The sequence below is a fragment of the Homalodisca vitripennis genome, chromosome 2, assembly GCF_021130785.1.
Source record: "Homalodisca vitripennis isolate AUS2020 chromosome 2, UT_GWSS_2.1, whole genome shotgun sequence".
Lineage (NCBI taxonomy): Eukaryota > Metazoa > Arthropoda > Insecta > Hemiptera > Cicadellidae > Homalodisca > Homalodisca vitripennis.
In genome coordinates this window covers 73,928,968-73,954,290 of record NC_060208.1, presented here as the reverse complement: position 1 = coordinate 73,954,290, position 25,323 = coordinate 73,928,968, and the positions used below count along the sequence as shown (strand labels likewise).

Below are 25,323 nucleotides of genomic sequence, written 5' to 3'. Positions count from 1 at the left end.
CTTCAGCTTAAAGTGTCAATAGCTGTTAGGGTAATTTACTTTGGATTTATTGTCGTAAATATTATAATTTTTCCAGAATGATTAAATATTCTGAGAAACGTGTCAATTGTTTCTCACCTTTTAAACCTTCCTTGTACTTCTACAAATATTTCAAACCCCAAATTAGCCAAATCGGTCCAGCCGTTCTCGAGTTTTAGTAAGACTAAGAAATGTAATTTCATAATTATGTATCAGAACTGAATTTCAGTTGCAATGTAGGAATCTGGTAGAACTATGATTTTGCCACAACGTGATCGCTTGACGCGTGAGCACACACAGCTGAAGCAGAAGCAGTTTTTCCGAGGAAATGCACCCACCCAGGCGTTAGTCAACTCGGATAATTGTGCGCGAAGGCCAGTCCGTGCCGTGAAAGTGAGAGGAGCACTTTCCCCGGCCGTTCAACCTCGCCTTGGTGACTGCTTCCTTGTTGTTGCTCCAGCCTTTGTGTGCTGTCCGGTAGAGAAACTTTACTGACGCGTCTGGGAGACGATGAGTTGGGGAACTGCAAGCAAGACATTGACGGTCCTACAACAATTAAGATTATATCCGCGGCGATGGAGGCTTCCGGTACTTAAAGGTTTTCCAACAGAGAACCGAACACTTTATAAGAATAGAAATATATTTCTCTGTGTAATGAATTTACTTCCTGCGTAGTAGAGGAAATGATGGATAAAAATCCAAACGTCTTTGTCTTCCTGTAGAGCTAAACATAAATCTTAATCAGAACACACTTGTCAGATTTATTTACCATGTTTTTGATTGGCCAATTTGGGTGATCGCAGCATACTGTTTATGTCACCAATTACTATCAACTTGAAGTTCCAAAGTATCTACTTTGTCACGCGTTTACAAGCCATCACTAAATTAATTGTTTTAATTATTTTTAACAATTGAATGTAAAGGATGTTTGTTCTTTAGTCTAACCTCTCTTTTGGGTTGTTCATGGTCGATTCACGTTTCAACTAAGGATGAGTGTAATGAATGTAATCAATGATGAATTATAGTGTTTTTACTCTGTTAAGATCTTGTTTATTAGCAACTACCATCAACTTAGTCAAATATCAACGGCAACCTGAAAATCCTACAATTTTGTCCAAATTCCTGTTCTCTATATTGGAAGTCTGATGAGAACCTTGTCTAATGCCTTTATCGCTTTTACCAAAAAAACATGAAAACATTAACCTCCATATCGTTGAAAAGGCTAGCGTGGAAATCAAGTTTTAACAATTCCAATTCCAAAATACTCTAGACTCAACTCATCCTCAAAATCTGACCTCCAGGTAACTCAGTGCCACAAGTGCCACCCATCTAGACAAGAAAACAAAGCTGTATGTTAATGAGTTTGTTTAAGATTCACAACCTCATGATAAGCAATTAGCACAATATTTTAAAACATGGTCTAATGAAAACTGAGAAACAATAGAAAAGTTCAAAGGATGCAGACATCATAGTTGGCACACAAAGCTTACAGAGGTGTCCCTTGATGTTCATACACATGTATGTGTGCCAACCAGCCTCTACATCTACATTGTGTGTAGGAGTCCAACTCTCTCCACCTAACCTTGCTCAACATTGCCCAACCTGGCCCAACAGTTGCTCAATACCATCTAGTCAACTCTCCCAGACTTTCTGTCAGTCCACACCTACGGCAATTGTTAGCACATGTTCACATTAATTTAAGTTGAAGCCTTGCATAAACTTGTATTGAGGTAAGTTCAAAGCCCAAGAATCAAGTGAAAAATTCAACTTTCAACTGAGCCTATAATGTGTAATACTGAATTGAAGATGTTAGCCCAGAGAAGATTACACATTACAAGATTCATCAGCATAACAGAATACCTATACCAAGACTTATATAATAATGACTAAAACATTATTTTTAAAACTAAATAAAAATATATTCCTTTAATAATTTACTGATTTTTTGTAAATGTGGAATAAAATCATATAACTAGTAATTATTAGTTAGAGTTATTTAGTATACTGTATGTTACAGACAACTATGCTAGAAATATATAACTTACTTTATTTTAAATTATCCTGAGTGAATTGAATGAAAAAATGTAATAGGTTGTTCTATCCTTTTAAACAGAGAAATCAGAATATTATATATATAGGAGAGTTATGATTGGAAATAGAATATTTGAAGTGAAATCTTTTGTATGTTTAAATCAAAATTCCCACTACACAATAACATATATTTCACTTTGTGTATATTTAAAGATTAGAAAAATCGCTTTTAAATGAGTGGTTGAGGTGTACCTTTGTAAGGTGTGAAAAGTTTTTATTTACTTGTTGGAACTCCTGTTTAGTTAGAGCTAAATCACCCAGAAAACAATTTTTGTTTCTTTTTACAGGCATTAACTCTTTATGAAACAAAATCAAACAATAACTGAAATAAACTGCTCTTTCTGTTATAGATTGTTACATACTCTATTATTATAGATTTAATTGTGAAATAATGATTATGCAGATAGAATTAGTACAAGAATTAGATTAAGTACAATCATTGAAGTTTAATTTAGTTACATATAGTGGTATAACTACTTCATCAAATAATCGTTTATATTATTAAATTAATGGAAAATGTATTTTGTTGCTTTCCTATTTTATAATATGTTAATGTGAAAACAAACAGGCTTTGAGTAGTAACTATCCTAAGGTAAATATTTTGTTAACAGTAAATTATACACACTTCTATTATGTCTTTATTGTTTGTTTTCTACAGCATTTTAATACTCGAGGAGCAAGAGCCAATCTGCATTGTATTCTACTCAACCTGATTTGTTTTCAAATCGATACCGGTAGAGGAATTCATCTTAACACGCTCATGCCAATGGAGGCCTCTAGAGCCCCACACACTCTTAAAACCCAATGTGGGACTCTAAATGCTCATTTATCAAACACTTATTTATTTATTTTTTAGGCTTTTTTCAAAGCCTGACATGGGACTCTAGAGCCCACATTTCATATGATTTGTATAGTGAGTTTAACCCAGCCGTATTTCCAATAGGCTTATCAAATGTATCATATAGCATTTTAGAAAGGCTTTTAAAGCTTCTTACCCAAAAATATTTACTGTTTTTTGACATATAGTGCTAAATTTATACAATATTATTTAAATTTTTTTTAATAACGATTGTCGTGAACGTGTTAAAAAAAGAAGTTTACTACCATTTTTTATGAAGGCCATATTAAGAGGGTATAAAATAATATGATCTGAGAAAAATGTATTGCTTTATATTTTTAACCCTTTTGATACCTTTTCAAACTTTCATCATGTCTAACAATTATTGGTCTTAGGGAAAATTCCACTATCAATGTCAAGAAAAACCAAGTTGTGTGTTTATACAATGTAAATTGGCTCTAGATTTTTAGCCTTTAAGTATTCTAATTGATTAATGATGATCATAATATTTCACTACTTTTGACATGTAACAGAAAATCAATGTTTAATCACATGTAATATTCTATGAAAAGATATTTAACCAAATGCTTATGACAATCTAGAACCTTCTGGCTGCTTTATGGAATGATGAACAACAGAAATAATAATTACACTTTATGCAATAGTATTAACAATTTTCTAATCAGTAAAATGTGATAATTAGAATAGAGGTGATATTTTTACTCATTAAAATGAGGCAATAAACTTAAAGATAGGAAAGGAAGGAAACAATATTTTAACTAGGAGTTAAACAAACTCACAGAAAGCTAGTTAGCTACTATTGTATTATTTCTTGTTGTTAAACAATCCTTGAATGAATATGGTCTATTCTTTTGTAAATTTAAAGGTTAAATTTTTAACATTATAAAATCCCTATGATAATTGAAAATTCTATAAGCCCAAAATTGTAATTTAATATATATTTGTAATAATTTTAATTTTTCTATATTTTAATATTTAAGATAATATATAAAATATTACTAATACTAATAAAATCAAACAAAATATTATTACATTAAGGCTTTAAATTATCATTATTATTAACAATAATCACTAATATATATATATATATATATATATATATGAAAATGAATACATAATTTCATTCTTCTCATCAAAAGTTCCTTGTTAAGACATTTTGGATTACCTATTTGATCAGAACACTGTTTATGTACAGAATGTGGGCACGTAAATAAACATATATGGCATAATATTCCGTCCGAAATTGTTGTGACATTAAAACTATATAAAGTTAGTTTTCTATTTTATATTACTCTATTTACTAAAAAAATTATTGTTCTGTGTAGTAAAAGTAAATGTAAACATGATGTATTGATACACCACTTAAAATATGTTAATCTTTTCTCAATACAGCACAAAATAAAGTATGAAAACAAAACATAATTTTGCTGCTCACTTTATCTAATCAGATGTAGAACTACAGATACAATACATGTCAGAGAAGTGGCTTTTTCAGTATTAAAGTATATTCCAATAACATTAAAATACTATTTTATTTTATATTTCCACTGCAACGCAAGTAATGTACTGACTTTAGGAGGGCCATGATATTAGTAATGAACATCCACTGCTGTCAATGTGGCAGTTCAGATATTTTTTTATTTTTCAATATTAAGATGTTTGTAGAGAATTGGCTGTAATTTAAAATTTGTTTTGTAATACAGTAGTAGCATTGATTACATAACTTAGTACCTTAATATCAATAAATTAAATGTTTAAAAAAATTTGAAGGTTTACTTTTTACATCTGGAATATTAATATAAAACCTTGTAAGTAATTTTATAACCATCTGGACCATTGCAGCATCCACAACCAACCATAATGCAAAATTAAAATTTTATAGGTCTAAACATATTTTTATCAAGAAAAATAACCATACATTGTACATATCAAAAACTTTTTTCATTCACCGCAAATACTCTGATAATTCATATCCGGTTACTTGATATAATGAGTATTATTAAAGCAGGATTATTCAAAAAACTCTTACTCTGAAATAAAGATCAACACAACCTAATTTTGTTAGAATGATATTTAAATTTGCAAATGGATCTGAATGTTATGGACAGGCAAGTCAGCTCTCTCTCTCCAGCCCACGGAAGTTTCTACCAGGAAGTTATATAAACTCCTGCTAAACTGTTGTGGCCACAAGCATCTTAATCTCATGCATTGACACTCCTGACACGTTTACACCCAGGAGCCTGCTGAATTATCGATCCGTATTATTTAACATAAGATGCATCATTTATCTTATCACTCAACCTCTTGAAGTACCCAGCTCATCTACAAAATTAAATACAAAGTTTGTAATAATAAGTAATGTGTTTAAAAAAGTGTAACATTCAAATATTATTATTCATCAGGGAATAAACCCAAAGCTAAATACAATACTTAATGTACCATAGTAATCTCATTGTAGGAATAAATTATAATCCATTTGAATTTTCTAACATTTTCTCTTCTGCCTTCACTGCATATCTCTTGAATTGTAGTGGAAGAGGAATATTGGTATCTTTATACATATTCATACAATACAGATCATCTTCTTTTATGAATCAATTTAAATTACAAATACAAAATAAAATTTCCAGTATGTAGCTGTGTAAACATTAATAGTACAATTTAAATAATGCAAGTTAATTAAATTGCAAATACTTGCAATTTAAAATGCAAGGAATTCTAAAACGTTGAATAATTTATCTTGAAGTAAGAATTAATCTTGTGCGCTTTTAACAATGATGATTGTTAGAATACACATTTAGCTCTCACAGTTTTACCAATTTCATCACTTTTGTATTATTGTTGTAAATATATTAGAAATCTGTCCTATTATCGCATATTTGTGACTTGAGTGATTAAAAGGGACCACTATTATAGTGAGTACAAAATTGTCAATCTTCCACTCGTAATCATCCATTTTCTGTTTCTTTCAATTTGTGTTGTTGGTAATGTAATAGCTAAATGCTGATTATTATATTTATCTTTGAAAACAGGCCTTTAGGCCATATCCATTGCATAAGTTCAAAGAATGACTGATTTTGGTATATTGGATTATATAATAAGGTAAAAGAATAATGAATCTTAAATTACATATAATTATTTATAATTCTCTCCTTAGAACTTAAAATATTATGAGTGCGGTGTGTGATATATTGACGGAGTATTCATGTAAACAAAGCATTTGAAGGAAAGAAAAGAATACAATTTACAAAACCAGCAATTAAATAAAAGTTTTTAATGTACTTTTTGAAAAGTTAGTTTCATAATAAGCATCATAAATCTTTAAAAAGTACAAATATGAATAAAATATCACAAAAATGATAAAATGGACGGAAATAGTTACAGAAAATGTTCTTCTAAATAATCAAACTGCACTGGAATAATACAACTCAAGAAATACATATATAAGTTATATACATACACAAGATATATACATATATACATCTTTTTACAATGTTTAGTACAGAAACCTATTAAAACCGTTGATACTTAAATTTGTCTCAGAATATTGGTGTTCTGATCTGGCATTTAAATCAGAACAGGATAATATTTGCCCAGTAGAAATTCAAAATATGTAAGTACAAGTAGAATGTGGAATTCACATCTCAACATTCTAAATGCTTTGCTAGTTTTCTCATAAACAATGTTCTCTTCAATCACAATGTCTGAGATGGGCCAAATGAAGTTTGTGCAAATTATTATTACTAGTCAAAATTTGAGTTACAGAGAAAAATAATTGATTTTTATCATTTTATCTCACATTTGTGTCAGAGTCCTTGCTTTCCTGCCTCTCCTTTAACCTTCAATATTTTTCACTCTCCATGGACTGTTGTTCCAGACTGGGATGAGGCTGCTATTACTGAGTCCACTTCTCTTGCTGCTGGTGACAGGGAGAACAAGAGCTGATGACAACTGGTCATGGGGCAAGCAACGAGGAGAGGCTGGAGACCAACTGGTCACTTCAGCTAAGGTACCAGCAATACCTATGCCATATAATATTAGAAATGACCTGATTTTGTATGCTGATGACACAACATCTCTGGTAAAATGTAACAGGGAGCAAGATTTAAAATTAGAAATAATTAATTCCCTAATAGACTTAGAAAAATGGTTTACTTGTAATGGGCTCGCATTAAACAGTGATAAGACACAAATTGTAAAATTTCAGACTGTAAAAAATGAGGCTATGTCCAATTTTAATATAGATTTTAAGAACTCAGTGATTGTTACAGTAAATACCACTAAGTTTTTGGGGCTAGTTATTGATAAGAATCTTTCTTGGAGAGCACACATAGAATTGCTAAATAAAAAACTGAGCTCAGCTTGCTACCAAATGTACACATTGAGAGAGCTGGTTGATATTAAGACTAGGCTCATAGTTTATTATGCTTGCTTTTGTTCATTGGCACAATATGGGATCCAAGTGTGGGGATGTAGTTCAGGTATTTTCTCTGTTTTTAAAGCTCAAAAGAGATATATTAGAACCATGCTATTTTTGAATCAGAGAGATTCATGTAAAGATATTTTTAGAGATACAGTATGAAAATACTGACCATTCCATCATTGTATATCTATAGCTGTTTAATATTTATTCATAATCGCCTGAATTCAGAAAATATAATTCATCATGAACATCAGTATGGCACCCGTTTTAAAGACAATCTGCAATTTCCTCTTCACAAATTAACATTATTTGAAAGCTCTCCAAATTATATGGGAATTAAATTTTACAACAAATTACCTCTACATGTAAAGCAGCTAGCACTGTTCAGTTTTTAAAAATCAGTAAAAAGCTTACTAATTAATAAGGCCTATTATATTTCTGAATTCTTGCAGGACAATCTGCAGCTTGTGTAGTTTTAGTGAATTTGACAAAAACATTGTTAATGTATGAAATGTTGTACAAACTGTTTTTACCATATAGTATGTATTATTGACAAGCAACCTGTTCACACATGTATAGTTGTATAACTGTGGATGTTATGTTGCAATAAATTTCTTGATTCTTGAATACATCTTTCTTAGAAATCGATATTCAATAAATATTAATTTTAGTAAATAATGCCAAATATTGTACAAACATATTCTTCCATGCAACTAGGTTTCTTCATTCCCCATTATCATTGAGTTCTATAGTCTGGTTTGACTAGGTCAATTGATTTCTTGGGAACTCATTTCAATTGCATTTTTATTTAAAATTTGTCTAACTGACAATAGTTTATCAAATGTGGTTTGTGCCATTTTAACCATTTTTGTACTATAAATTCTGATAATTTAATCAAAATTGTATTATTCATGAGAAAATACTTTTTTACCAAAACATGACTGGATCAAATATTGAGTTATAGACCTAAATGTTTAGTCTCAGCTGTGGATATTGGCAACACTAGTCAAAAATAAAAATTATAAAAGTGTTATATACAGTATATGTACATTATAAGTAACACAGAACCCTTTCATAATTTTTATTTCTGGACTTATGTTTCAAAAATCATGTCATGGTCACAGTAATATGACCTCAAAATAAACTTGAGGAAAAGGTGTTTATAGAATTCTTAGGTTATTTACAACAATTTTTATTCTTATGTGTTTCTTGTTATATCTTGCAAGATTTTCATATAACGGGCTTACAACGTTTTTGAAAGTAATATACAATATTGGGGAATTATTGTGAACACGACTACGGTAGTCTTTAAAGATTCAGACTATACTTAGTGCAGAGGCAGTATTTTTATATAGCTTGAATGAGTTTGTTAGCCAGTCAATTAATAAAAAGTATCAAGGTGAGAATCATACTCATTGGATAAAACTTTAATTTGGGCATTTTACAACATAAATCAAAATTGACACTTGTCTTAAATTTGTCAATCTAATTTACAAATCTAAAAAAGTTAAGTTGTAAACACTATATAAAAAAACTCAAACACATTTTTAATTATTCACACAGCAACAAAACAACAGAACACATTTTCATAATGACAAATCTTTGAGGAAGTGTTGCACATTATTTGAAACATTTTTACCATTATCATCATACAAAAAAGATGTCATCAGTGAAAAATATCACTATAGAAATATTAAGGAAATGAGAACTTGCCTTTTTTAAGAACGGTTAATTAATTTTAATCAGCTTCACCCTTCAGGTACAATTGTATAAGTGCTCTATAGAGTAATGAAATAGGATACTAATTCAGACAGGTTTCCATACAAATGTATAAAATATATTACAAACTGTATGCCACAACCACTGTCTAATGAATACAATTCATATCTGTGGTATTGTCACGCTAAGGTGAATTGTTCTGAATATCACCATAGCAACAAATCGAAAATTAACCCCATTTAACAATGGACCTCCATGTGCAAATGGCTACCTTTCATCTTGCACACACAGGTGCACTTTGTGCTTGATAGCTATTACAGCTACCAGGAAGCTTTCAGCATAGCTTTTATCAAAAACTGTCACTCACTTAATTAAGAGCATTAGACTCTATCAAGTTTCATCTGACAAGTTATAAAGTAAAAACGTTAATTTAATCAATTATAAAATTCATATAAAAGGAAACATATTTTTAGTAATTTTTGTTTTTGAGTTATCTTAATATTTTACTTTCTTTAAATGTCTAATAAATATATTTTTGTTTTAACTTATTTTTTTAGAAGCTTACATAGAATATGAATAGAGAAAAATGACCTATACTCTAAATTTGACATATATATTGAAAAACCTAATAATAACCGTTAACCTGTAGTTAACAAAAAGCATCGTTTTAGGAATTCTTCAGTTCCAGTATCAATAAAGTGAGCATGTTCTGTTGTAATGTTGCTAGGTGGTAGATGAAATTCTGGAATCCAGTAGGGCAGGGAAGGCACTGGAAGGGTTTGACCAGATCTACTCTGACCCCGATGTACAGCAAGCAATCACAGCAGGCAACGAAACCCAGGCCCGCCACTTCATCCGCGAACGATTGTGTGGATTGGGACTCATGTCGGTAGGTTGGCAACTGGCTATTTGGTTGACATGCTGATTTAGACTAAGGAATCCTTCACAATACCCTCTTCTCTCTACCCCTTCAGTACATTCAATAAGATTTAGAGCCACTGAAATGTATACATATAAGTTGTAATGATAAATCATGTTTTAACTTTATGCCATTTTAGGTTATGTACCTAGGAGGAATGTACCTATACACATTTACAGTCATGTTCGTTTGAAGAGATTAAAAAAAAGTCGGAGACTAAGAAGCTCAAAATGAACTCTACATCGTTTTGACATCAGATTCCAGATGATGCACTAATAGGAAGTAGAACTAAAGCTAAACTCAACGTTTTTACATTGAACCAACTCTTCCCACATTCTTTCTATTGTTATTCCTTAAATTTTTGATTGTAGCTTAAGTCAAACAAATATACATATTTTAATGAACACAATTTTCTATTTTTTCTCATATAGCAAATATTGTATAAGAAATATTTGGGATAAACTATATTATACATTTTTAGATCATTTTTCATAAATTTACAATTGAATAAAAATGAGCCTGGTTCATAAATTAAATGGTTAGATACAAATTTGCTGAATATCTAAATCTTATTTAAACTAAATGTCAATCCAAGTGAAAAACCCAATAATATTTAGTTGCGAGCTTCTATCAAAATTATCCAACTAAATTTTCAAATTACACTGTAGGATTTATGGAGGTGTCCACCTCAACAACTGCTATGGATCTCACTCATTTAAAATTTGCTGATGATTACAAATAATCTTACAATTCTCTTTGACTTCCAGTGCGATCTAGATGCTGAAGGGAAGTACCTGCATCCTCATGACCTGATCTATGCTCAGCCAGTGCACATCAAACCAGTGGGCCGTCCGATCCCAGCGGTGCCTGTCAAGGGGCCTCCAGTAGGAATAGGAGGTGGTGTCTATGGTCCTCCCCGCCCTGTGCCTCTGCCCTCTCGTCCTGGCTATGGCCCACCCCCTCCCCCACCCCCTCCTCGCCCCTACTATCCTGGACACAAGACACCTATTTATGAGCCAGAGGAGATACCCTATAAACCCATTCTTGAGGAAAAAAAGCCAGTTGTTGTTGTGGCTGGTCAGGGCTCTGCCGGTGTGCAGACCCATGTTCACCACCACTATCATCATGGTGATCAGAAAGTTCCTATCCCGGTACCTGGAGTCATTGACTCTTATGAGCCCGCTCCTTATCCTTCTGCTCCAGCAGGGAGCTATGGGTCTCCCTCTTTCTCCCCAGGACCTCTGTATGGTAACTCCATTGGACCCAGTGGTTCAGGCGGCCTCTACAGTGGCAGCTCTTCTTATGGCAAGCCTGACTTCTACAAGAAACAACTCAACATCAAGGGAACATATACAGGTGTGTTACGTTATATCTGTCAATCTATTTAAATTAAATCTTTATATTACAAAAGTCAAAAAGTTTATATTACATCAGTAATAAAAGGTGAAATAACAATTAATCTCTATATAAAACGCATTAACTTGTAAGTACTACAGTATAAATAAATGAATAAACAAAAAAATGTTTATTTCCAATTAAACCTTTATACTAAACAGTGAACAATCACAATAGTATATATCTTTTAAGAATAAACAATACTTTATTAGTGTAAAACTAGATAAATAATACAATTACATGATATTTGAACAAAATAAAACATGTAAACATAATTATAGTACATGAAGGAAAAATTATAAACTAACAGGAGTTCTACAAACATAAGCCTAGATAGCTGTATGTAGGCTTGAGATGTACATGAACTAGTAAATAAATAAAGTTCTAAAGTTAATTTAAATAAAAGTTTAATTTATTTCTTCTAGACTAAATCATTATGTTTGCTATGAGAAGTTACGATATATGATTCTAAAGTCATTATACATGATAAGCAAACTTGTAACAATCTTTGAAAGAATTAACATTTTGTCAATAGCTGCTACTAGTAGTAAGATGCAGAGTAGATTTGAGAAAATGTTAGTTCATTAAATAGAACCAGATAAATCCTCAGCATAAGCATCCACTCAAATTTAATATCAACCCATTTTTCTGTCCAGGTAATAGTTTGGTAGGATCTAGTTCAACATACAATACACCAAGTTCGAGTTACAACCCAGCAACAAACACCTTCAACACAGGCTCCATCTACAATACAGCTGCCAGCTCAACTCATAATCGCTATCCCAGCTATGAGAGTCCACGGTTGGATACTGACTGCTTCTGCGTGCCCTTTGATCAATGCTTGCCTCACGAGATCGCCCGCAAGGAGGATGGCTACTTCATCGACCCTCGTACCAATGGAGACTCCACGATAGAGGCCTTAGGCCCGGATGATGTGGTCGTCACTGACGGCAATGGCACAATGACTGTTGTTACCAAGCCCAAGAGGGAGGACAAGGAGGCCAAAGAAGTCACAGAAAACATTAAGGAAGAGAAGAAAGAAAGAAGGAGGCGAGAAGCTGCTGAAGACAGCGTTGCTGAGGCTAGTGAAGAGAGAAAACACAAACCGGTATGTTTAACTTGCATGTTCTTTTCAATGATTTTCTGCAAGCAAAGTACTCATCACAAAACTAATTGTGGGCAAAATGTAAGATGCAGTTGAGCTACTTCAAGAATTATATTTTATTATGACTGTATGCATTTGCATATGTGTTCAGGACTAATTATAATTTTACAAAATCCATTAAAACCTGACCAAAGATGTCAGATAATCAATAATTCTGATCCAATACTTTGACCAAATTGGTTCAAGACTAACCAAAAAGTGACAAAATTGATCAGATTTTATAAAAATGTATAAAATCTTAATAGTATTATTAGTAATCATATTTTATTTGGAAATGTTTATCAGTTCCAGACAGTTTTTATCACATATATTAAGGCTACAATTAAAACTGGTACCAGTATACACATTTTCATAAAGATAGATTATTTCGAGTATTGTTTAACGGCCAAAGTATTGAGTGAAACCATTGTGTTCAAAAAAATAAATATTATTAAAACAATGCTATCTAGTTTTGTAAAGTGATATAACAATAATTTTATTACTTTTACATGTATGTGACATTTAATTATGGAAATAGTAGTATTCTGTATAGTTAGTTTTATCATTTATATGAAATGTTTAGTCATTTAAAAGTACAACTTGTTTTTTTTTTTCAAAACCATTAGTGGAAATAAAACATTATTAGGACTATAAGTGCAGAAGTTGTGAACAGTAACAATTATTACTAACGTTTAACAAGGTTGTACATGACTTAACATATTCTTGAGTGTTATCACTATAACTTTACTAGATAACTAACTTCAGTAGCATTAAAATCTGAAATGTATAGGTGTGAGTTGAATCTAAATATAGTGTGGTTATTAAGGTATAGTAGTTTTACACATTTAAAAAAAAGCTTGTAGTACACAACCAAATTTTGGTTATTATAGGAGCTGCTCAAATTTTTACATTGGCTAATTTTTATAATGCCATGAAAAACATAACTTATGATTATATACAACAAATACCTGTACTTTGTACAGAGTGTATCACGCCATCTGGTCAGTATTTCTTTCACCATCTTGAAATCTTTGATAAACCATCTTAAAACTTTAAATACAAAATTGTTTTTTTTATTGACCTTTAATTTGATGTACAACGTGGTTTAAATCATTGTATTTTTTTAAATATTTTTCTAATTAACATTTAAAATAGTTTAAATTTGGAACGTGGGAAGAAAAGTGTCTTACTTCATAGTTTTCAGGAAGACAACGTTAATCATGTCAAAAGTAACAAAATAAATTTTTTAAACGTTTTGGTAAACTCTGAAGATATGCCTAATAGTAAGTAAATGTTTTTGTGCTAAAACAATTAAGGTTCGGAGACCTTGTTAGGTATAACAGAACATATAATTACATTTGAATTTTTTTAAACCAACTAAACCAAACCAACTAAGATCGAAATGTGGAGTTACAGTTGAAACAAAAATTCTACTTCAATCACCTTGGTCGATACAGGTTTTTTAGTAGTGGTCCAGGTGGTCTGATACACCATGTATATTTATTATACCTAAATTTATCATACCTAAATTTTAATTGCTTTCATATACTGTAGCTCTATGGTGTATCCTTATACAATCTCATTTCAGCATAAAAAACCTTTTTTCATGGATAAAGGCAAAACAATAGGTAAAAAAACTGTTAAATGTTTAACCATTAATTACTTTAAACTTTATAAACTCATCATGAAAAGCCCATAACTGCTTGTAGTATTGTAGATTCTTTAATAGTTGCAAGTATTATATTAATTTATATCTTAATATTACACTATGCACAGCATGTAGTATTTCACAGCCTGTGCACTTTGCATAATGCCTCTGCAGGTGTAATGAGTTATGTTTGGTTGCTTGGCAGCGGGAAGCAGTTGATATCTCTGAAGAAGCTTCTGCCCGATATGAAGTGACTGAAAATGATAACAACGAGAGTTCTGGAGTAAGTTTTTATTAGAAAAACTTTGTTAATAATGTTTCATACCATTTCATATTCTCATGGCTTTTCAACTTTCTAATGCCATTGGTTGAGGTTTTCATCTCTTTTCTCATTACTCCACTGGCTTATAATTAAATATAATACAAAACGATTCCTTTTCTAAACCCTCCTCCAGAAAAGACACCAAAGGTCTTTGAAAAGAGTAAATTGCAGTGCAAATAGTTTCAAAATTATACTCTATAGGGGAAGTTTAAAATTTAAGTATTACTACGGATTAGTACTGAGTTCAACAGAAAAATCTCAGGTGTTGCTGTAAAATCGGGCTTGTACATTAATTAACTAAAGAAAGCATGCTGTATAAAAGTAACCGTGACCCCTGGAGAGATAAGTTGTGAGTCGAGGTTGGTGGGATTGAGCACTGAGCAGGCTGGGGTATGTTTGCAGCGCAAGTTCGGCCTAGGAGGAGGTGGAGGTGATGATGATGATTCCGATTCAGATGGCTCTGGCCTCAAACTCCGCCCTACTTTTGGTGTTTCCTTTGGTCTCCCATCTGGAGGAGGAGGTTACCCTTTGAATCCTTTCAGCCCCAACCCCGTCCCCAACCCCTACTATGGTTCAGTAGGAGGTAACAATGGCTTGGACCTGGGATTGGTCAGTGTCAATCCTCTCCTATCAGTGCAGGTCACCAAGGATGAATACGGGGAGAAAGTTGTTAAGCCCCTAGTAAACCTCCATGTCACTCCCAACCACGGATTGATCCACAAAGTCGGACACATCATTCACAAGTTCAAAGAGCCCTACTATGGTGGTGGATATCCAGGCCATCCTCCATTTCACCATCAACACCACCACCAACACTTTCATGCACCTCCCCCTCCACCAATATTCCACAAGCCATCCTATTATCCTTTCAAGCCCTATGGTCCCCCTACACCTCCTAGGCCATACTATGAACCTTATGCTCCCACCTATAACAGCTTCCGAACTGAAGAAAGTCCTTACCGATATGACAATGACTATAAAGCCTCTTCGTACGGACCTGCTTACCATGAATCAGACTTCCATCCTTCTTCCTCCTATGGTCCTACAGGCAGCTACGATGATGGTTATTCCTCAAATTATGATGGTCCAAGCTCTTATGATTCAGACTACTACCGAAGCTCTAACATATCCTCTATTATGGGACCCTCCTCCTCCTCCAATGAAGCCAAAACTAATTTGATCCAGTTCCCCAGCGACCGACGGACATCTGGTGACAGACAAAAGCGTGACACAGAGCATCATAAAGAGGTGGTACAACCTGAGAAGGTAAGCATCTGCGTATTGACTAACCTCAGACAAAACAAACGATAATACTTCACACCACTATAATTGAATCATAAATTCAACATATTACTCAAAAATTTAAGAATTCAAGACTCTGTTCACTTTTTTCCCAATATCTCACAGCTCAAATGCGAAAAACACTAAACTCGATCACAATAAATAAAAAAGTATACAAAATTCCAAGTTTCACATAAAATAAATATTTGTAGTAACCAGGAACTTAGTTTACACTCAGAATGAACTTAACAAACAATATTTGATCAAAACTGATTCATAACATTTTAAAACGTGAAATTAAAAAAATCATTAAAACGTTTAACAAATTTGTTTGACTTTTTATTGACTTAATGAAAGTTTTCTTTTGTTTGTCAATAAATTTACATGAACGAGTATTAGAAAATTTTATTATATATTTACGAGCAAATACAAAACAAAACTTTGACTTTAAAATGGAATACTTCAACTTTGGTTCCAAGAACAGTACATACCATTGTTTACTCTATTTTAAACATGTTTCTTTATTGATACAACTGACTATTGTGATAGTGATGTGCCAAATATGATGTTAGTGTGTGTATTAATTATTATATACATAATTTTTGCAGCACCACTTTACTAAGACCAGAAGAGCCTAGACGACAGAACTGGACGGTGAACTATTGACACTTATACTGCATTACGTTGACATTTCTATTCTAATCTATATCTCTCATTCTTCATAACTTCATAACATTCTTCATAACTAACTTTATCATCATAACTAATAATTTCTATGGTTTAGGCTAATAAATAGAACCAAGATTTTTAGAAGGGTTTTAGATTTTCAGAGCTAGATAAGCAGTTCCAAGAAGGACACATTTGATTTACAGTTCTTTCTATTTCATCAGGAATATCTCTCAAAACTCAGCTAATCTATATTTTGTCTTTAAAAATTAGACAAAGCTAATAATCAGTTAAATTATTTCTGATTGTATAGGATCTTATCCAGTCTCTATTATAATTATATTATGTTCATTGAGTAAGTATAGTAAAAAATTGTATTTTTTTCTTTAGCATTTAGTACTCCAAATTCTACTGTAAAAGATTCAACAAATGTTATGGTTACTGTATAAACACTCAATTAATACTTTGCACACCTTTTTACAATCTAACTCAAAGACAGTCCAATTCAGGAACTTTTCACAAAAGTACACACAATAGACAAGGTATTTAAAATTTACGAATATAAAACAAAATCACTTAAATAATTAAAACTGTCTGACTTACCTAAGTGAAGGTGTCCAGAAAGTATTTAGAACCTATAATTGTTTTCTTAATTTTTTGAAATCAAATTTGAGAAGAGAAGAACAAAAAATATTTTCATAAAAATATATTTTAATGACCAAACACACTTAAATATACTTTATAGATATAAAATTATGTTTGGTAAAGGCAATAAAACTTCCTTTTTCATTGAGCTCTTAAGTTTGGCACATTCTTTGATTCTTTTTGTTTTTTTTTCATTTTTCAAAGTGTCCTTTTTGATTTATTTATTTTATTTTCAAAATTCTGTTGTAAAGTGACTATATGCATGTTTATGCTATACAATATGTTACGAACTGAGGATATAAATGTTAAACAAAGTAAGTGTCATGTCATTCACTAGGAGGAGAAATATTTATTAGAATAAATTTTATGTTTTCAATTTCCTCCTTTTCTGACATTCATCTAATGGCAGAATACCAGATAATGGACTCTTCTTTAATACTACCAGAAGAAAGTTGGGCTTCTTGTTATAGCCCTCAGAGATCCAAACATGTCATATTAAGAATAATAGTTCAAACAAAACAAATAAAAGAAAAGTCACACAACACAATATTTTTTAAATATTATATTAAATTACAAGAGTTCAAATAGTTTCTTCAATTCAGAATATAGGTACTTCAGTGTAACTGCTTTGCTGCTCAAGGATTTGTGAATATTCTAAGAGGGTGATTAACAAGGAGAATGAGATTAAAGCTACAGGTGGAATAATGGTTTGGCTATGGCTATTTCACCTCCCTGCTGTTAGAGCTTTATTGTGGCATGAAGAATGTTTTATAAATTGCTCAACCTGTGAAAAACTTCATAGGGTTTCATTATTACTTTTTTTGGTAATTTTCAAATTCCAATTATCTGTTATGAATTCTTGCATGGGATTTTAAAGTTGGTGAAACTGTTTTTCTTCCTAAGCTGTCCTTATTTTGCTAGCATGGTTTTTATTAAAGAATGCAATAGAAATTTAATAATCATTGAGTCATATTTAATGGACTTGTTATAGAATATTCTCTTTTGTAGTATAAGAAACAGAATTTTCATTTTGTTAAATGTGGCATACTATTATAAAAATAGTTTAAGATGGGTTTCTTTTCTTTTAGCTATTATCCATTTTGGCCCAATATAATATAAGCACCGAAAATATAAAAGTTTATTTTTTAATTTAGTTCTTTAATTAATTTGCTTAGAATTGAAAAGGACAATGGGAAGTGATATTTACTTGTATTTTAGACATTATATGAGAATTAAAAGTATATTAGAAGTATGTCCAAAACAGTGTACCCATTACATAATATTGAATTAAAATTAAGGTTGTTATAGTTAAAACATTGTTTAGAGCCTCTAATATCCAGTCTTTCATTTTTAAATCCTAGGTTGATTAAGTAGCTTACTGATGAGATTCAAAATGCCACACCTATTTTCCACTTATTAGGAGATATTTTTGCCTTAATAATGTGTTCTTAAGATTATGTGAATTTGGCCAACAGAACAATCGATTAACGTATTATTTGTGTATAGCGGCAAGCATACTACCCAGGATCAGGAAGGTGTGGCCCTCGTCAAGTCTGCTGTCGCCGCCCTCTCTCACCCCCTTCCAGTCAGCTGTATCGCCCCCCACAGCCTCAATGTGGTGTGAGGAATACTCAAGGTATCAACGGAAGAATCAAGAACCCGGTTTACGTTGACGGTGACAGTGAGTTCGGTGAGTGAAGTCATCAACAATGATTTTGAACTTGACAGGAACATCTATGTAGACAGAGCTTTAATTAATTCAATTTGATTTAAATGTGGACTAATACAGCAGAACATAAACAGTAATGGAATATTTCAAAATTATGGCAACACTTTTACAAGCTTACTAAGTGACATGATAAATGCAGAGGACTTGTCCTCTAGTAGGATACAGTTCCCAAGTAATTCTCTTGTAATACAAGTAATCTAAAGCTTTTGACTTGGAGCATCATGAAATGTTATTGACTATTGAAATGCACTATTATAGCTGCAATGATATTATGGTCTACTATGATGAAGCCTAACTGGCTGCTACCCAGTTCACCTACTGGAAATGAGTCACTTGGACAGTTGGTCAGGAAAAGAGGTGTTTCACAAGGCAGTTGTTTTAGGACCAATTTTGTGTAATCTGTTCAATACTGATTATTTGTAAAGCTGCTGTTACTATATGCAGATTAACTGCATATCCCTAGTGAGTCATACCAAATGAGAAAGACAAAATGAAATCAGAGAATTTCAAACCTAGAGGAAGGGCTTTGATAATCAGTCATCAATGAACTGAATCTAAATTATGCCTCTTGCAGTATGTCTCTTACTAAAGAGAACTTCAATGGGGGTGGTGGCATATGTCTTGTTGAATGACAAATATCTGACAGTGTGAAAAAATCATAACATTTGACCTTGTGATAGACAGAAATCTCACAATCTCCACCTGGTCACTCATGCTATACAGTTTATCTTGGGCAGTCTTGGATGTCTTTACAGATTCTATTTTAAAAGACTCATGCATTTATTCGTCGTATCACTATATGTTTCTGTTATCATGCTCAGATACATAATACGCCCCAGATTCTGCTATATGGTTTATTTTTAATTTTATATCAGGTGCGTCACTTTCCCATAGTGACTACAATGATCATATTCATATTGAATTGCACAGTATAAAAAAACGGCATTCCTGAATATTAAAAAAAGGCATTTTCACTAATTTTGAAAAGGAAAATTTAAAATGCTAATTGTCTGAGAAATACTAGAATAAATAAATGTATTTTATTAGCAGAGTTTTTATATGTTTTTTTAAGTTTTATGTAATAATTTTTCTTTCTACAGTAGAGCTGACTTTTTTGTTATTTTGGAGTCCAATACAAATATACAAATGTAGCAGTCATCAAAAATATATGTACTAGTTATTTTTGTAAAAAACTTTATACTTGACTATTCTGAGGTTTGTTTATCTCCTAGGTGAATACCCCTGGCAAGTAGCCATACTGAAGAAGGATCCTCAGGAGAGTGTGTATGTCTGTGGAGGAACTCTCATCGATCAGCAACATGTCATCACAGCTGCACATTGTGTCAAGTCGTAAGTTCCTAGAGAGTTCATACTGATGAAAAATTTAATATAATTTTCAATCTGATCTATAGTATTGGCAATATGTGTTTTACAACTATTAGAATTCATTTCCAAATTGGCTGATGAAGCAATTTTGAAAAAAATACTTCCCATAATGATTTTAATATATCCAATAAGCTCTATTAATAATATTATATGATTGATATTTATTGGCTGATCTGTTTCAATGTAAGCATGTTAACATTCACATATAAATAAAAATTGTGATAATATTAATTTAGGAATTTTAGAATTTTTATATGTCTTTTTTCTGTAGTGTCATTATTATTCTACATTATTTTCATACTTGTGCTTAGAGATTAAGCTTTTTTTGGGTGAATCTTTTCCTCAAAACATTAAAAAATGTAATAATAAAAATATGATTATTTTGATAGTGTATAAAACAAGATTCTAACTTTTTCATTCCATTACACTTTTTTAATTATAAAACTAGCTGAAAGTTACTTTCCTTCACAATGATAATATAATACCTGAATTACACACATATATTATTTATACATATAAGGATTATAGTAGTATTGCATTATAATTCCCTATCTTACATACAGGGCATAAAGGATTGTAAAGTCTTTTATTATTCCTTTATATTCCAAATTAAATTCTATTAGTTTTGAATCCCATTTCTCATTTTGTTATTTAAATCCACATTAGCTTTCATTTTTTTTAAATTGTATTGGTACTAGATAATATTTCCAGTTTTCTAGAGTAGTTTATAAATTTCACAACTAAAAATTGTGCTTGAAACAAGCACTACATTAAAATGATATGACTTGATAAAATTGTTAGGATTTAAGAAATTCTTTTATTAAATTCGTCAAATAATTGAACAGGTACACCAACTTTGACCTGCGAGTCCGTCTTGGAGAGTGGGATGTCAACCATGACGTAGAGTTCTACCCTTACGTGGAGAGAGACGTCTCTTTGCTGCAGATCCATCCAGAGTTCTACGCAGGAACTCTCTTCAATGACCTGGCAATCTTACGACTGGATCAGCCTGTGGACTTTCAACAGTCCCCACACATCAGTCCCGCCTGCCTGCCGGAACCTCAGGCCGACTACAGTGGCTACCGCTGCTGGACCACAGGGTGGGGTAAGGATGCCTTTGGAGACTACGGCAAGTACCAGAATATTCTCAAGGTGAGTGAACTATTTCAGAAAATACAAAAAATGTACATACAATTCAATTTTGTTTTTTTAATTTATTATTTGCCCAAATCTGTCTCCTTACTTAGTTTTTTAAGAATTATTTTTATTCTTATAACTGTTTCACCTTGTAATATATCCTTAACACAATTTGGCTGAATAATTAGTTTTTAAACAAAGAACAACAGTATGAAATAATTTTTTATATAAGTTTAAAACATATTAAGAACAATGAATAACAAGACTAAACAAAATTAACTACTATCGTATCAAGGTATGTCCATAATGTAAATTGAAACAACAAGTTGTAAGTAAGTTAAATACTTATTTTTTTAATATCCTGCTTAATCATTAGAAGAACCCTTCATACTCTTAGACTTGATAATACTATCATTAAAAGTGTTCTTAACTACATTCAAAGTCTGTTCACATCATATTAATATTCCTCACACAATAATTAACGACATGAAAAAAGCCCTCGCTATGGAGAGCTATTTTCAGTTTTTTTTTAACATATGTTGAGTGAAGATGGCCATGTAGTTAAGAACATTTTTAATGGTAGTATTATAAAGTCTAAGAGTATGAAGGATTCTTCTTAATGATTAAGCACAGCAAGGTCTGAACTGGAAGACTTTGATGTTAATTCTGACACCAGGCACTTTACCTTAAGAACTAAGTTATATGTAAAATTCTTGATAATACGTGCATTATAAACTTCTTTAATAACACTATTATCATAAGAAACTTTACATCTTAAGCATCATTATCTTTCCAGCAATACTATTAAAATTACACTTAATATGATACACATCATATTACACATCATCATTTAAAAAAAGTTTAATAACACTAGTACTAGTATCTCTTCAATATAATATATTACGTATATCATTAATACGCATATTCTCAGGTAACACCACCATGTTAATCATACATGATGACACAGTATCGTTACAGAAATTCTTAATATACAGAATTATCCTTAGTAATATTCTTTTCTGATAGACCTTCTACTCTTTAAAGTATATACTAGTGTAATTCCCAAAATATATAATCTTCTTCAAAAGTATTCATCACAACATCTATCCTATCAAAGACTTCTTTTATTTTTTTAATATTCTTCTTTTAAAAATACTATTCAACCTGTTAGTGTTTCCATCCTGATTTATAATATGTTTCCATATAACAATTCCCTTCATCCATAAAAGTATACTTCACCTTGTCTACAACGTCTCTTCTCAAGAACATCAATTCATCTGCATATCCTATTTCTAAACACTAAGGTTCAGCTTGGCATTATGGCCCTTCTTGATAGCATCATTATTCTTAACAACACCAAGAATCAAAAATTTTAGTCTTTAATCACAATGTGCAACTGACAAAGTCAAATTTAACATTTACAATTTTCTTAAAACAAACCTCTTGGTCCAAATGATATTTGTCAAATTCTCAATAGTTAATAATCTCTAAGGTAATGACAAGTAACAAAGAAGTTATAATAATTAATAAATATATAAATAATCTATGCTAAAACTATGATAACAACACATATACACACTTAGTACACAAACAGAGAAATAAATAAAACAGAAAACAATATATCAATGTAGTTAAAAATGTATTGTAAATAGTATCACAGTACAAAAACTATAAACAGATTAAAATGTATTTTCTTGTTACCACTACTATTTTAAACTTTTTAATAGGTGCATACCATGTTGCTTCCAATAATTTTTTAAATACCTTAATTTTAATATATACATGGCTGCTTTTACTTTTTCTAAATTTTACAGTAGATTTAATCTAGAATATGGTTTTTACTTGTAAAATAACTATGAAATTCCTTTCCGCTTAAAAATTACACAACGACTCTTTACCATTCACTAAACAACAATAAACATACAAATCTGAAATTGCCATTATTTTTAGTTTCTTAAAAATTGGTACACACATTTCTTTTTCAGGTACATTCTTAATAGCTCTCAATGCATTTTTCTGCCATTTATAAGCTTTTTGTACATCACTACTATTGCCCCACAATGTTATTCCATCATCTTCGTCAGCACTCCACTAACCATTCAGTTGCTTGCAGGAGGTTGATGTGCCAGTCGTGTCACACCACCAATGTCAAGCTCAACTCCAGCAGACCAGGCTTGGCTACGAGTTCAAGCTCCACCCAGGTTTCATCTGTGCTGGAGGCGAGGAAGGAAAAGACGCCTGCAAGGTCAGATTTCTCTCTTTAAGTTCGACTTATATGCATAGTCCAGTATATTATTGATTCCCATAGGCCTTACACTCTTTCATGAAGGTCTTAGACTGTCTTTTAAGTCTAAGACAGATTTATCTTTTGAGATGTAGACATTTCTTCAATGACATAGTCAATAGTCAAACTACTTTATTCTGTAATATGTACAAGGTACAAAGAATAGCATCACTACAATAAAACTAAATACTAATATTAATTTTAAAACATAAAAAAAGGGTAACATCTTAACAATTTATTTTCAATTCTTCTTTAAATGAATTAATCGGTTTTTGTATTGAAATATTCCTCAAAAGAATATAGAGACAAATTAGTTAAATAATCCTTTACTTCTTTTAAAATTTTAATAGAGATCTGTTTCCTTTATAAATTTTGTTGGTAAATTATGTAAATATCTAACACCTCTGTAATATGTTTTCTTTTTGTAAAATTCGAGATTGTGTCGATCGATTTGTCTATTAAAACGAGTATTATATGTATGTTTATTGATTTTTAGTAACATGTAACACTAGTTTTCCTAATCCATAATTACTGAAGAGCTTGTTTGAGCTTTTTATAAGCTAACACAATTTCCCATTGTGATCAACTGGAGCTCTCTGTTGTCTGCTTTAAGAAATTCGTTTAAAAATTTGTTACAAAATTAAAAAAACAAAGATTTGAAACAAGTCCAAAAACTTTTTCAGATAATCATCTCTTTATGCTTTCATTGTTTGCCTAGAAATGTAGATATTCATTCACACACAATTGAACTAATATGAGTATCTCAGAAACTCCTTTTTTTCTTAAAAGTATTGGCTGTTATAAAATGTTCCAATAAATTTTAAATACATAGACTTTACAAGTTTAATGTTGTCTCTATGTAAAACTACATTCGTTTGGTCTTCAAAATCATTATTGTTTTATCTCCTATTAATTTTTAGTTAAAATCAAAGGATTCACTCAAAATATTCCTTCTCATACCAAAAGTGTAATTACAAATCTAGTAGTAAGGGCATCCATCTGAGAAGTTGCCAAAGACTCAGGATAAAAGTGTGACTCCTCTGTTATCTTTGTCTCTGTTCTCAGGGTGATGGTGGCGGACCAATGGTATGTGAGCGAGGTGGATCATGGCAGGTGGTGGGTGTCGTCAGCTGGGGAATTGGCTGTGGTCAGTATGGTGTGCCCGGGGTGTACGTCAAGGTGGCCCACTACCTTGACTGGATCCGCCAAATCACCAACCGATACTGACCTGTTTGAATCGATGCTGACCTATTTGACTCATGTTATATAGCATTAATACATTAATATAGGTTTAAAATTTTAAGGAGCTTTGGGTTTCTTGATTATGCCATTCATTTCATCATAAATCATCATTCTCAAGGAGAGTAAAACTATCATATTGCTGTGATCAACATTATTGAATGCCCTTTTCAAGAAACCTGGAGAAACTAGTAATGCATATTACATAAAGTTTTACAATATAGATAATAGTTATTTTGTGTTCTTTATTTATGAACAATAATTTGATGTTCTTTTACCTAGACTATAATAATAATTTATTAATGACAGTGATAGTAATGTGAATAACTTATTTAAGTACATTCTGATAGAATAATTCACAAACTCATTGTGTAAACTGTTTTTGTTGTGGTTTATTTTATGTATAAATAATTAATTA

At 31.5% G+C, this 25,323-nt stretch overlaps 1 protein-coding gene across 1 annotated transcript; it reads left to right on the top strand.

Moving 5' to 3' along the window:
* Positions 1-273: 273 nt before the first annotated feature.
* Positions 274-25,323, top strand: LOC124355672. Its single transcript, XM_046806833.1, has 12 exons — positions 274-495; positions 1,578-1,670; positions 6,846-6,977; positions 9,838-9,999; positions 10,797-11,385; positions 12,081-12,532; positions 14,941-15,804; positions 18,637-18,820; positions 20,092-20,209; positions 21,091-21,397; positions 23,496-23,627; positions 24,732-25,323. The coding sequence occupies exons 1-12, from the start codon at positions 274-276 to the stop codon at positions 24,891-24,893; spliced, it is 3,417 nt and encodes a 1,138-aa protein (XP_046662789.1). The 3' UTR covers positions 24,894-25,323.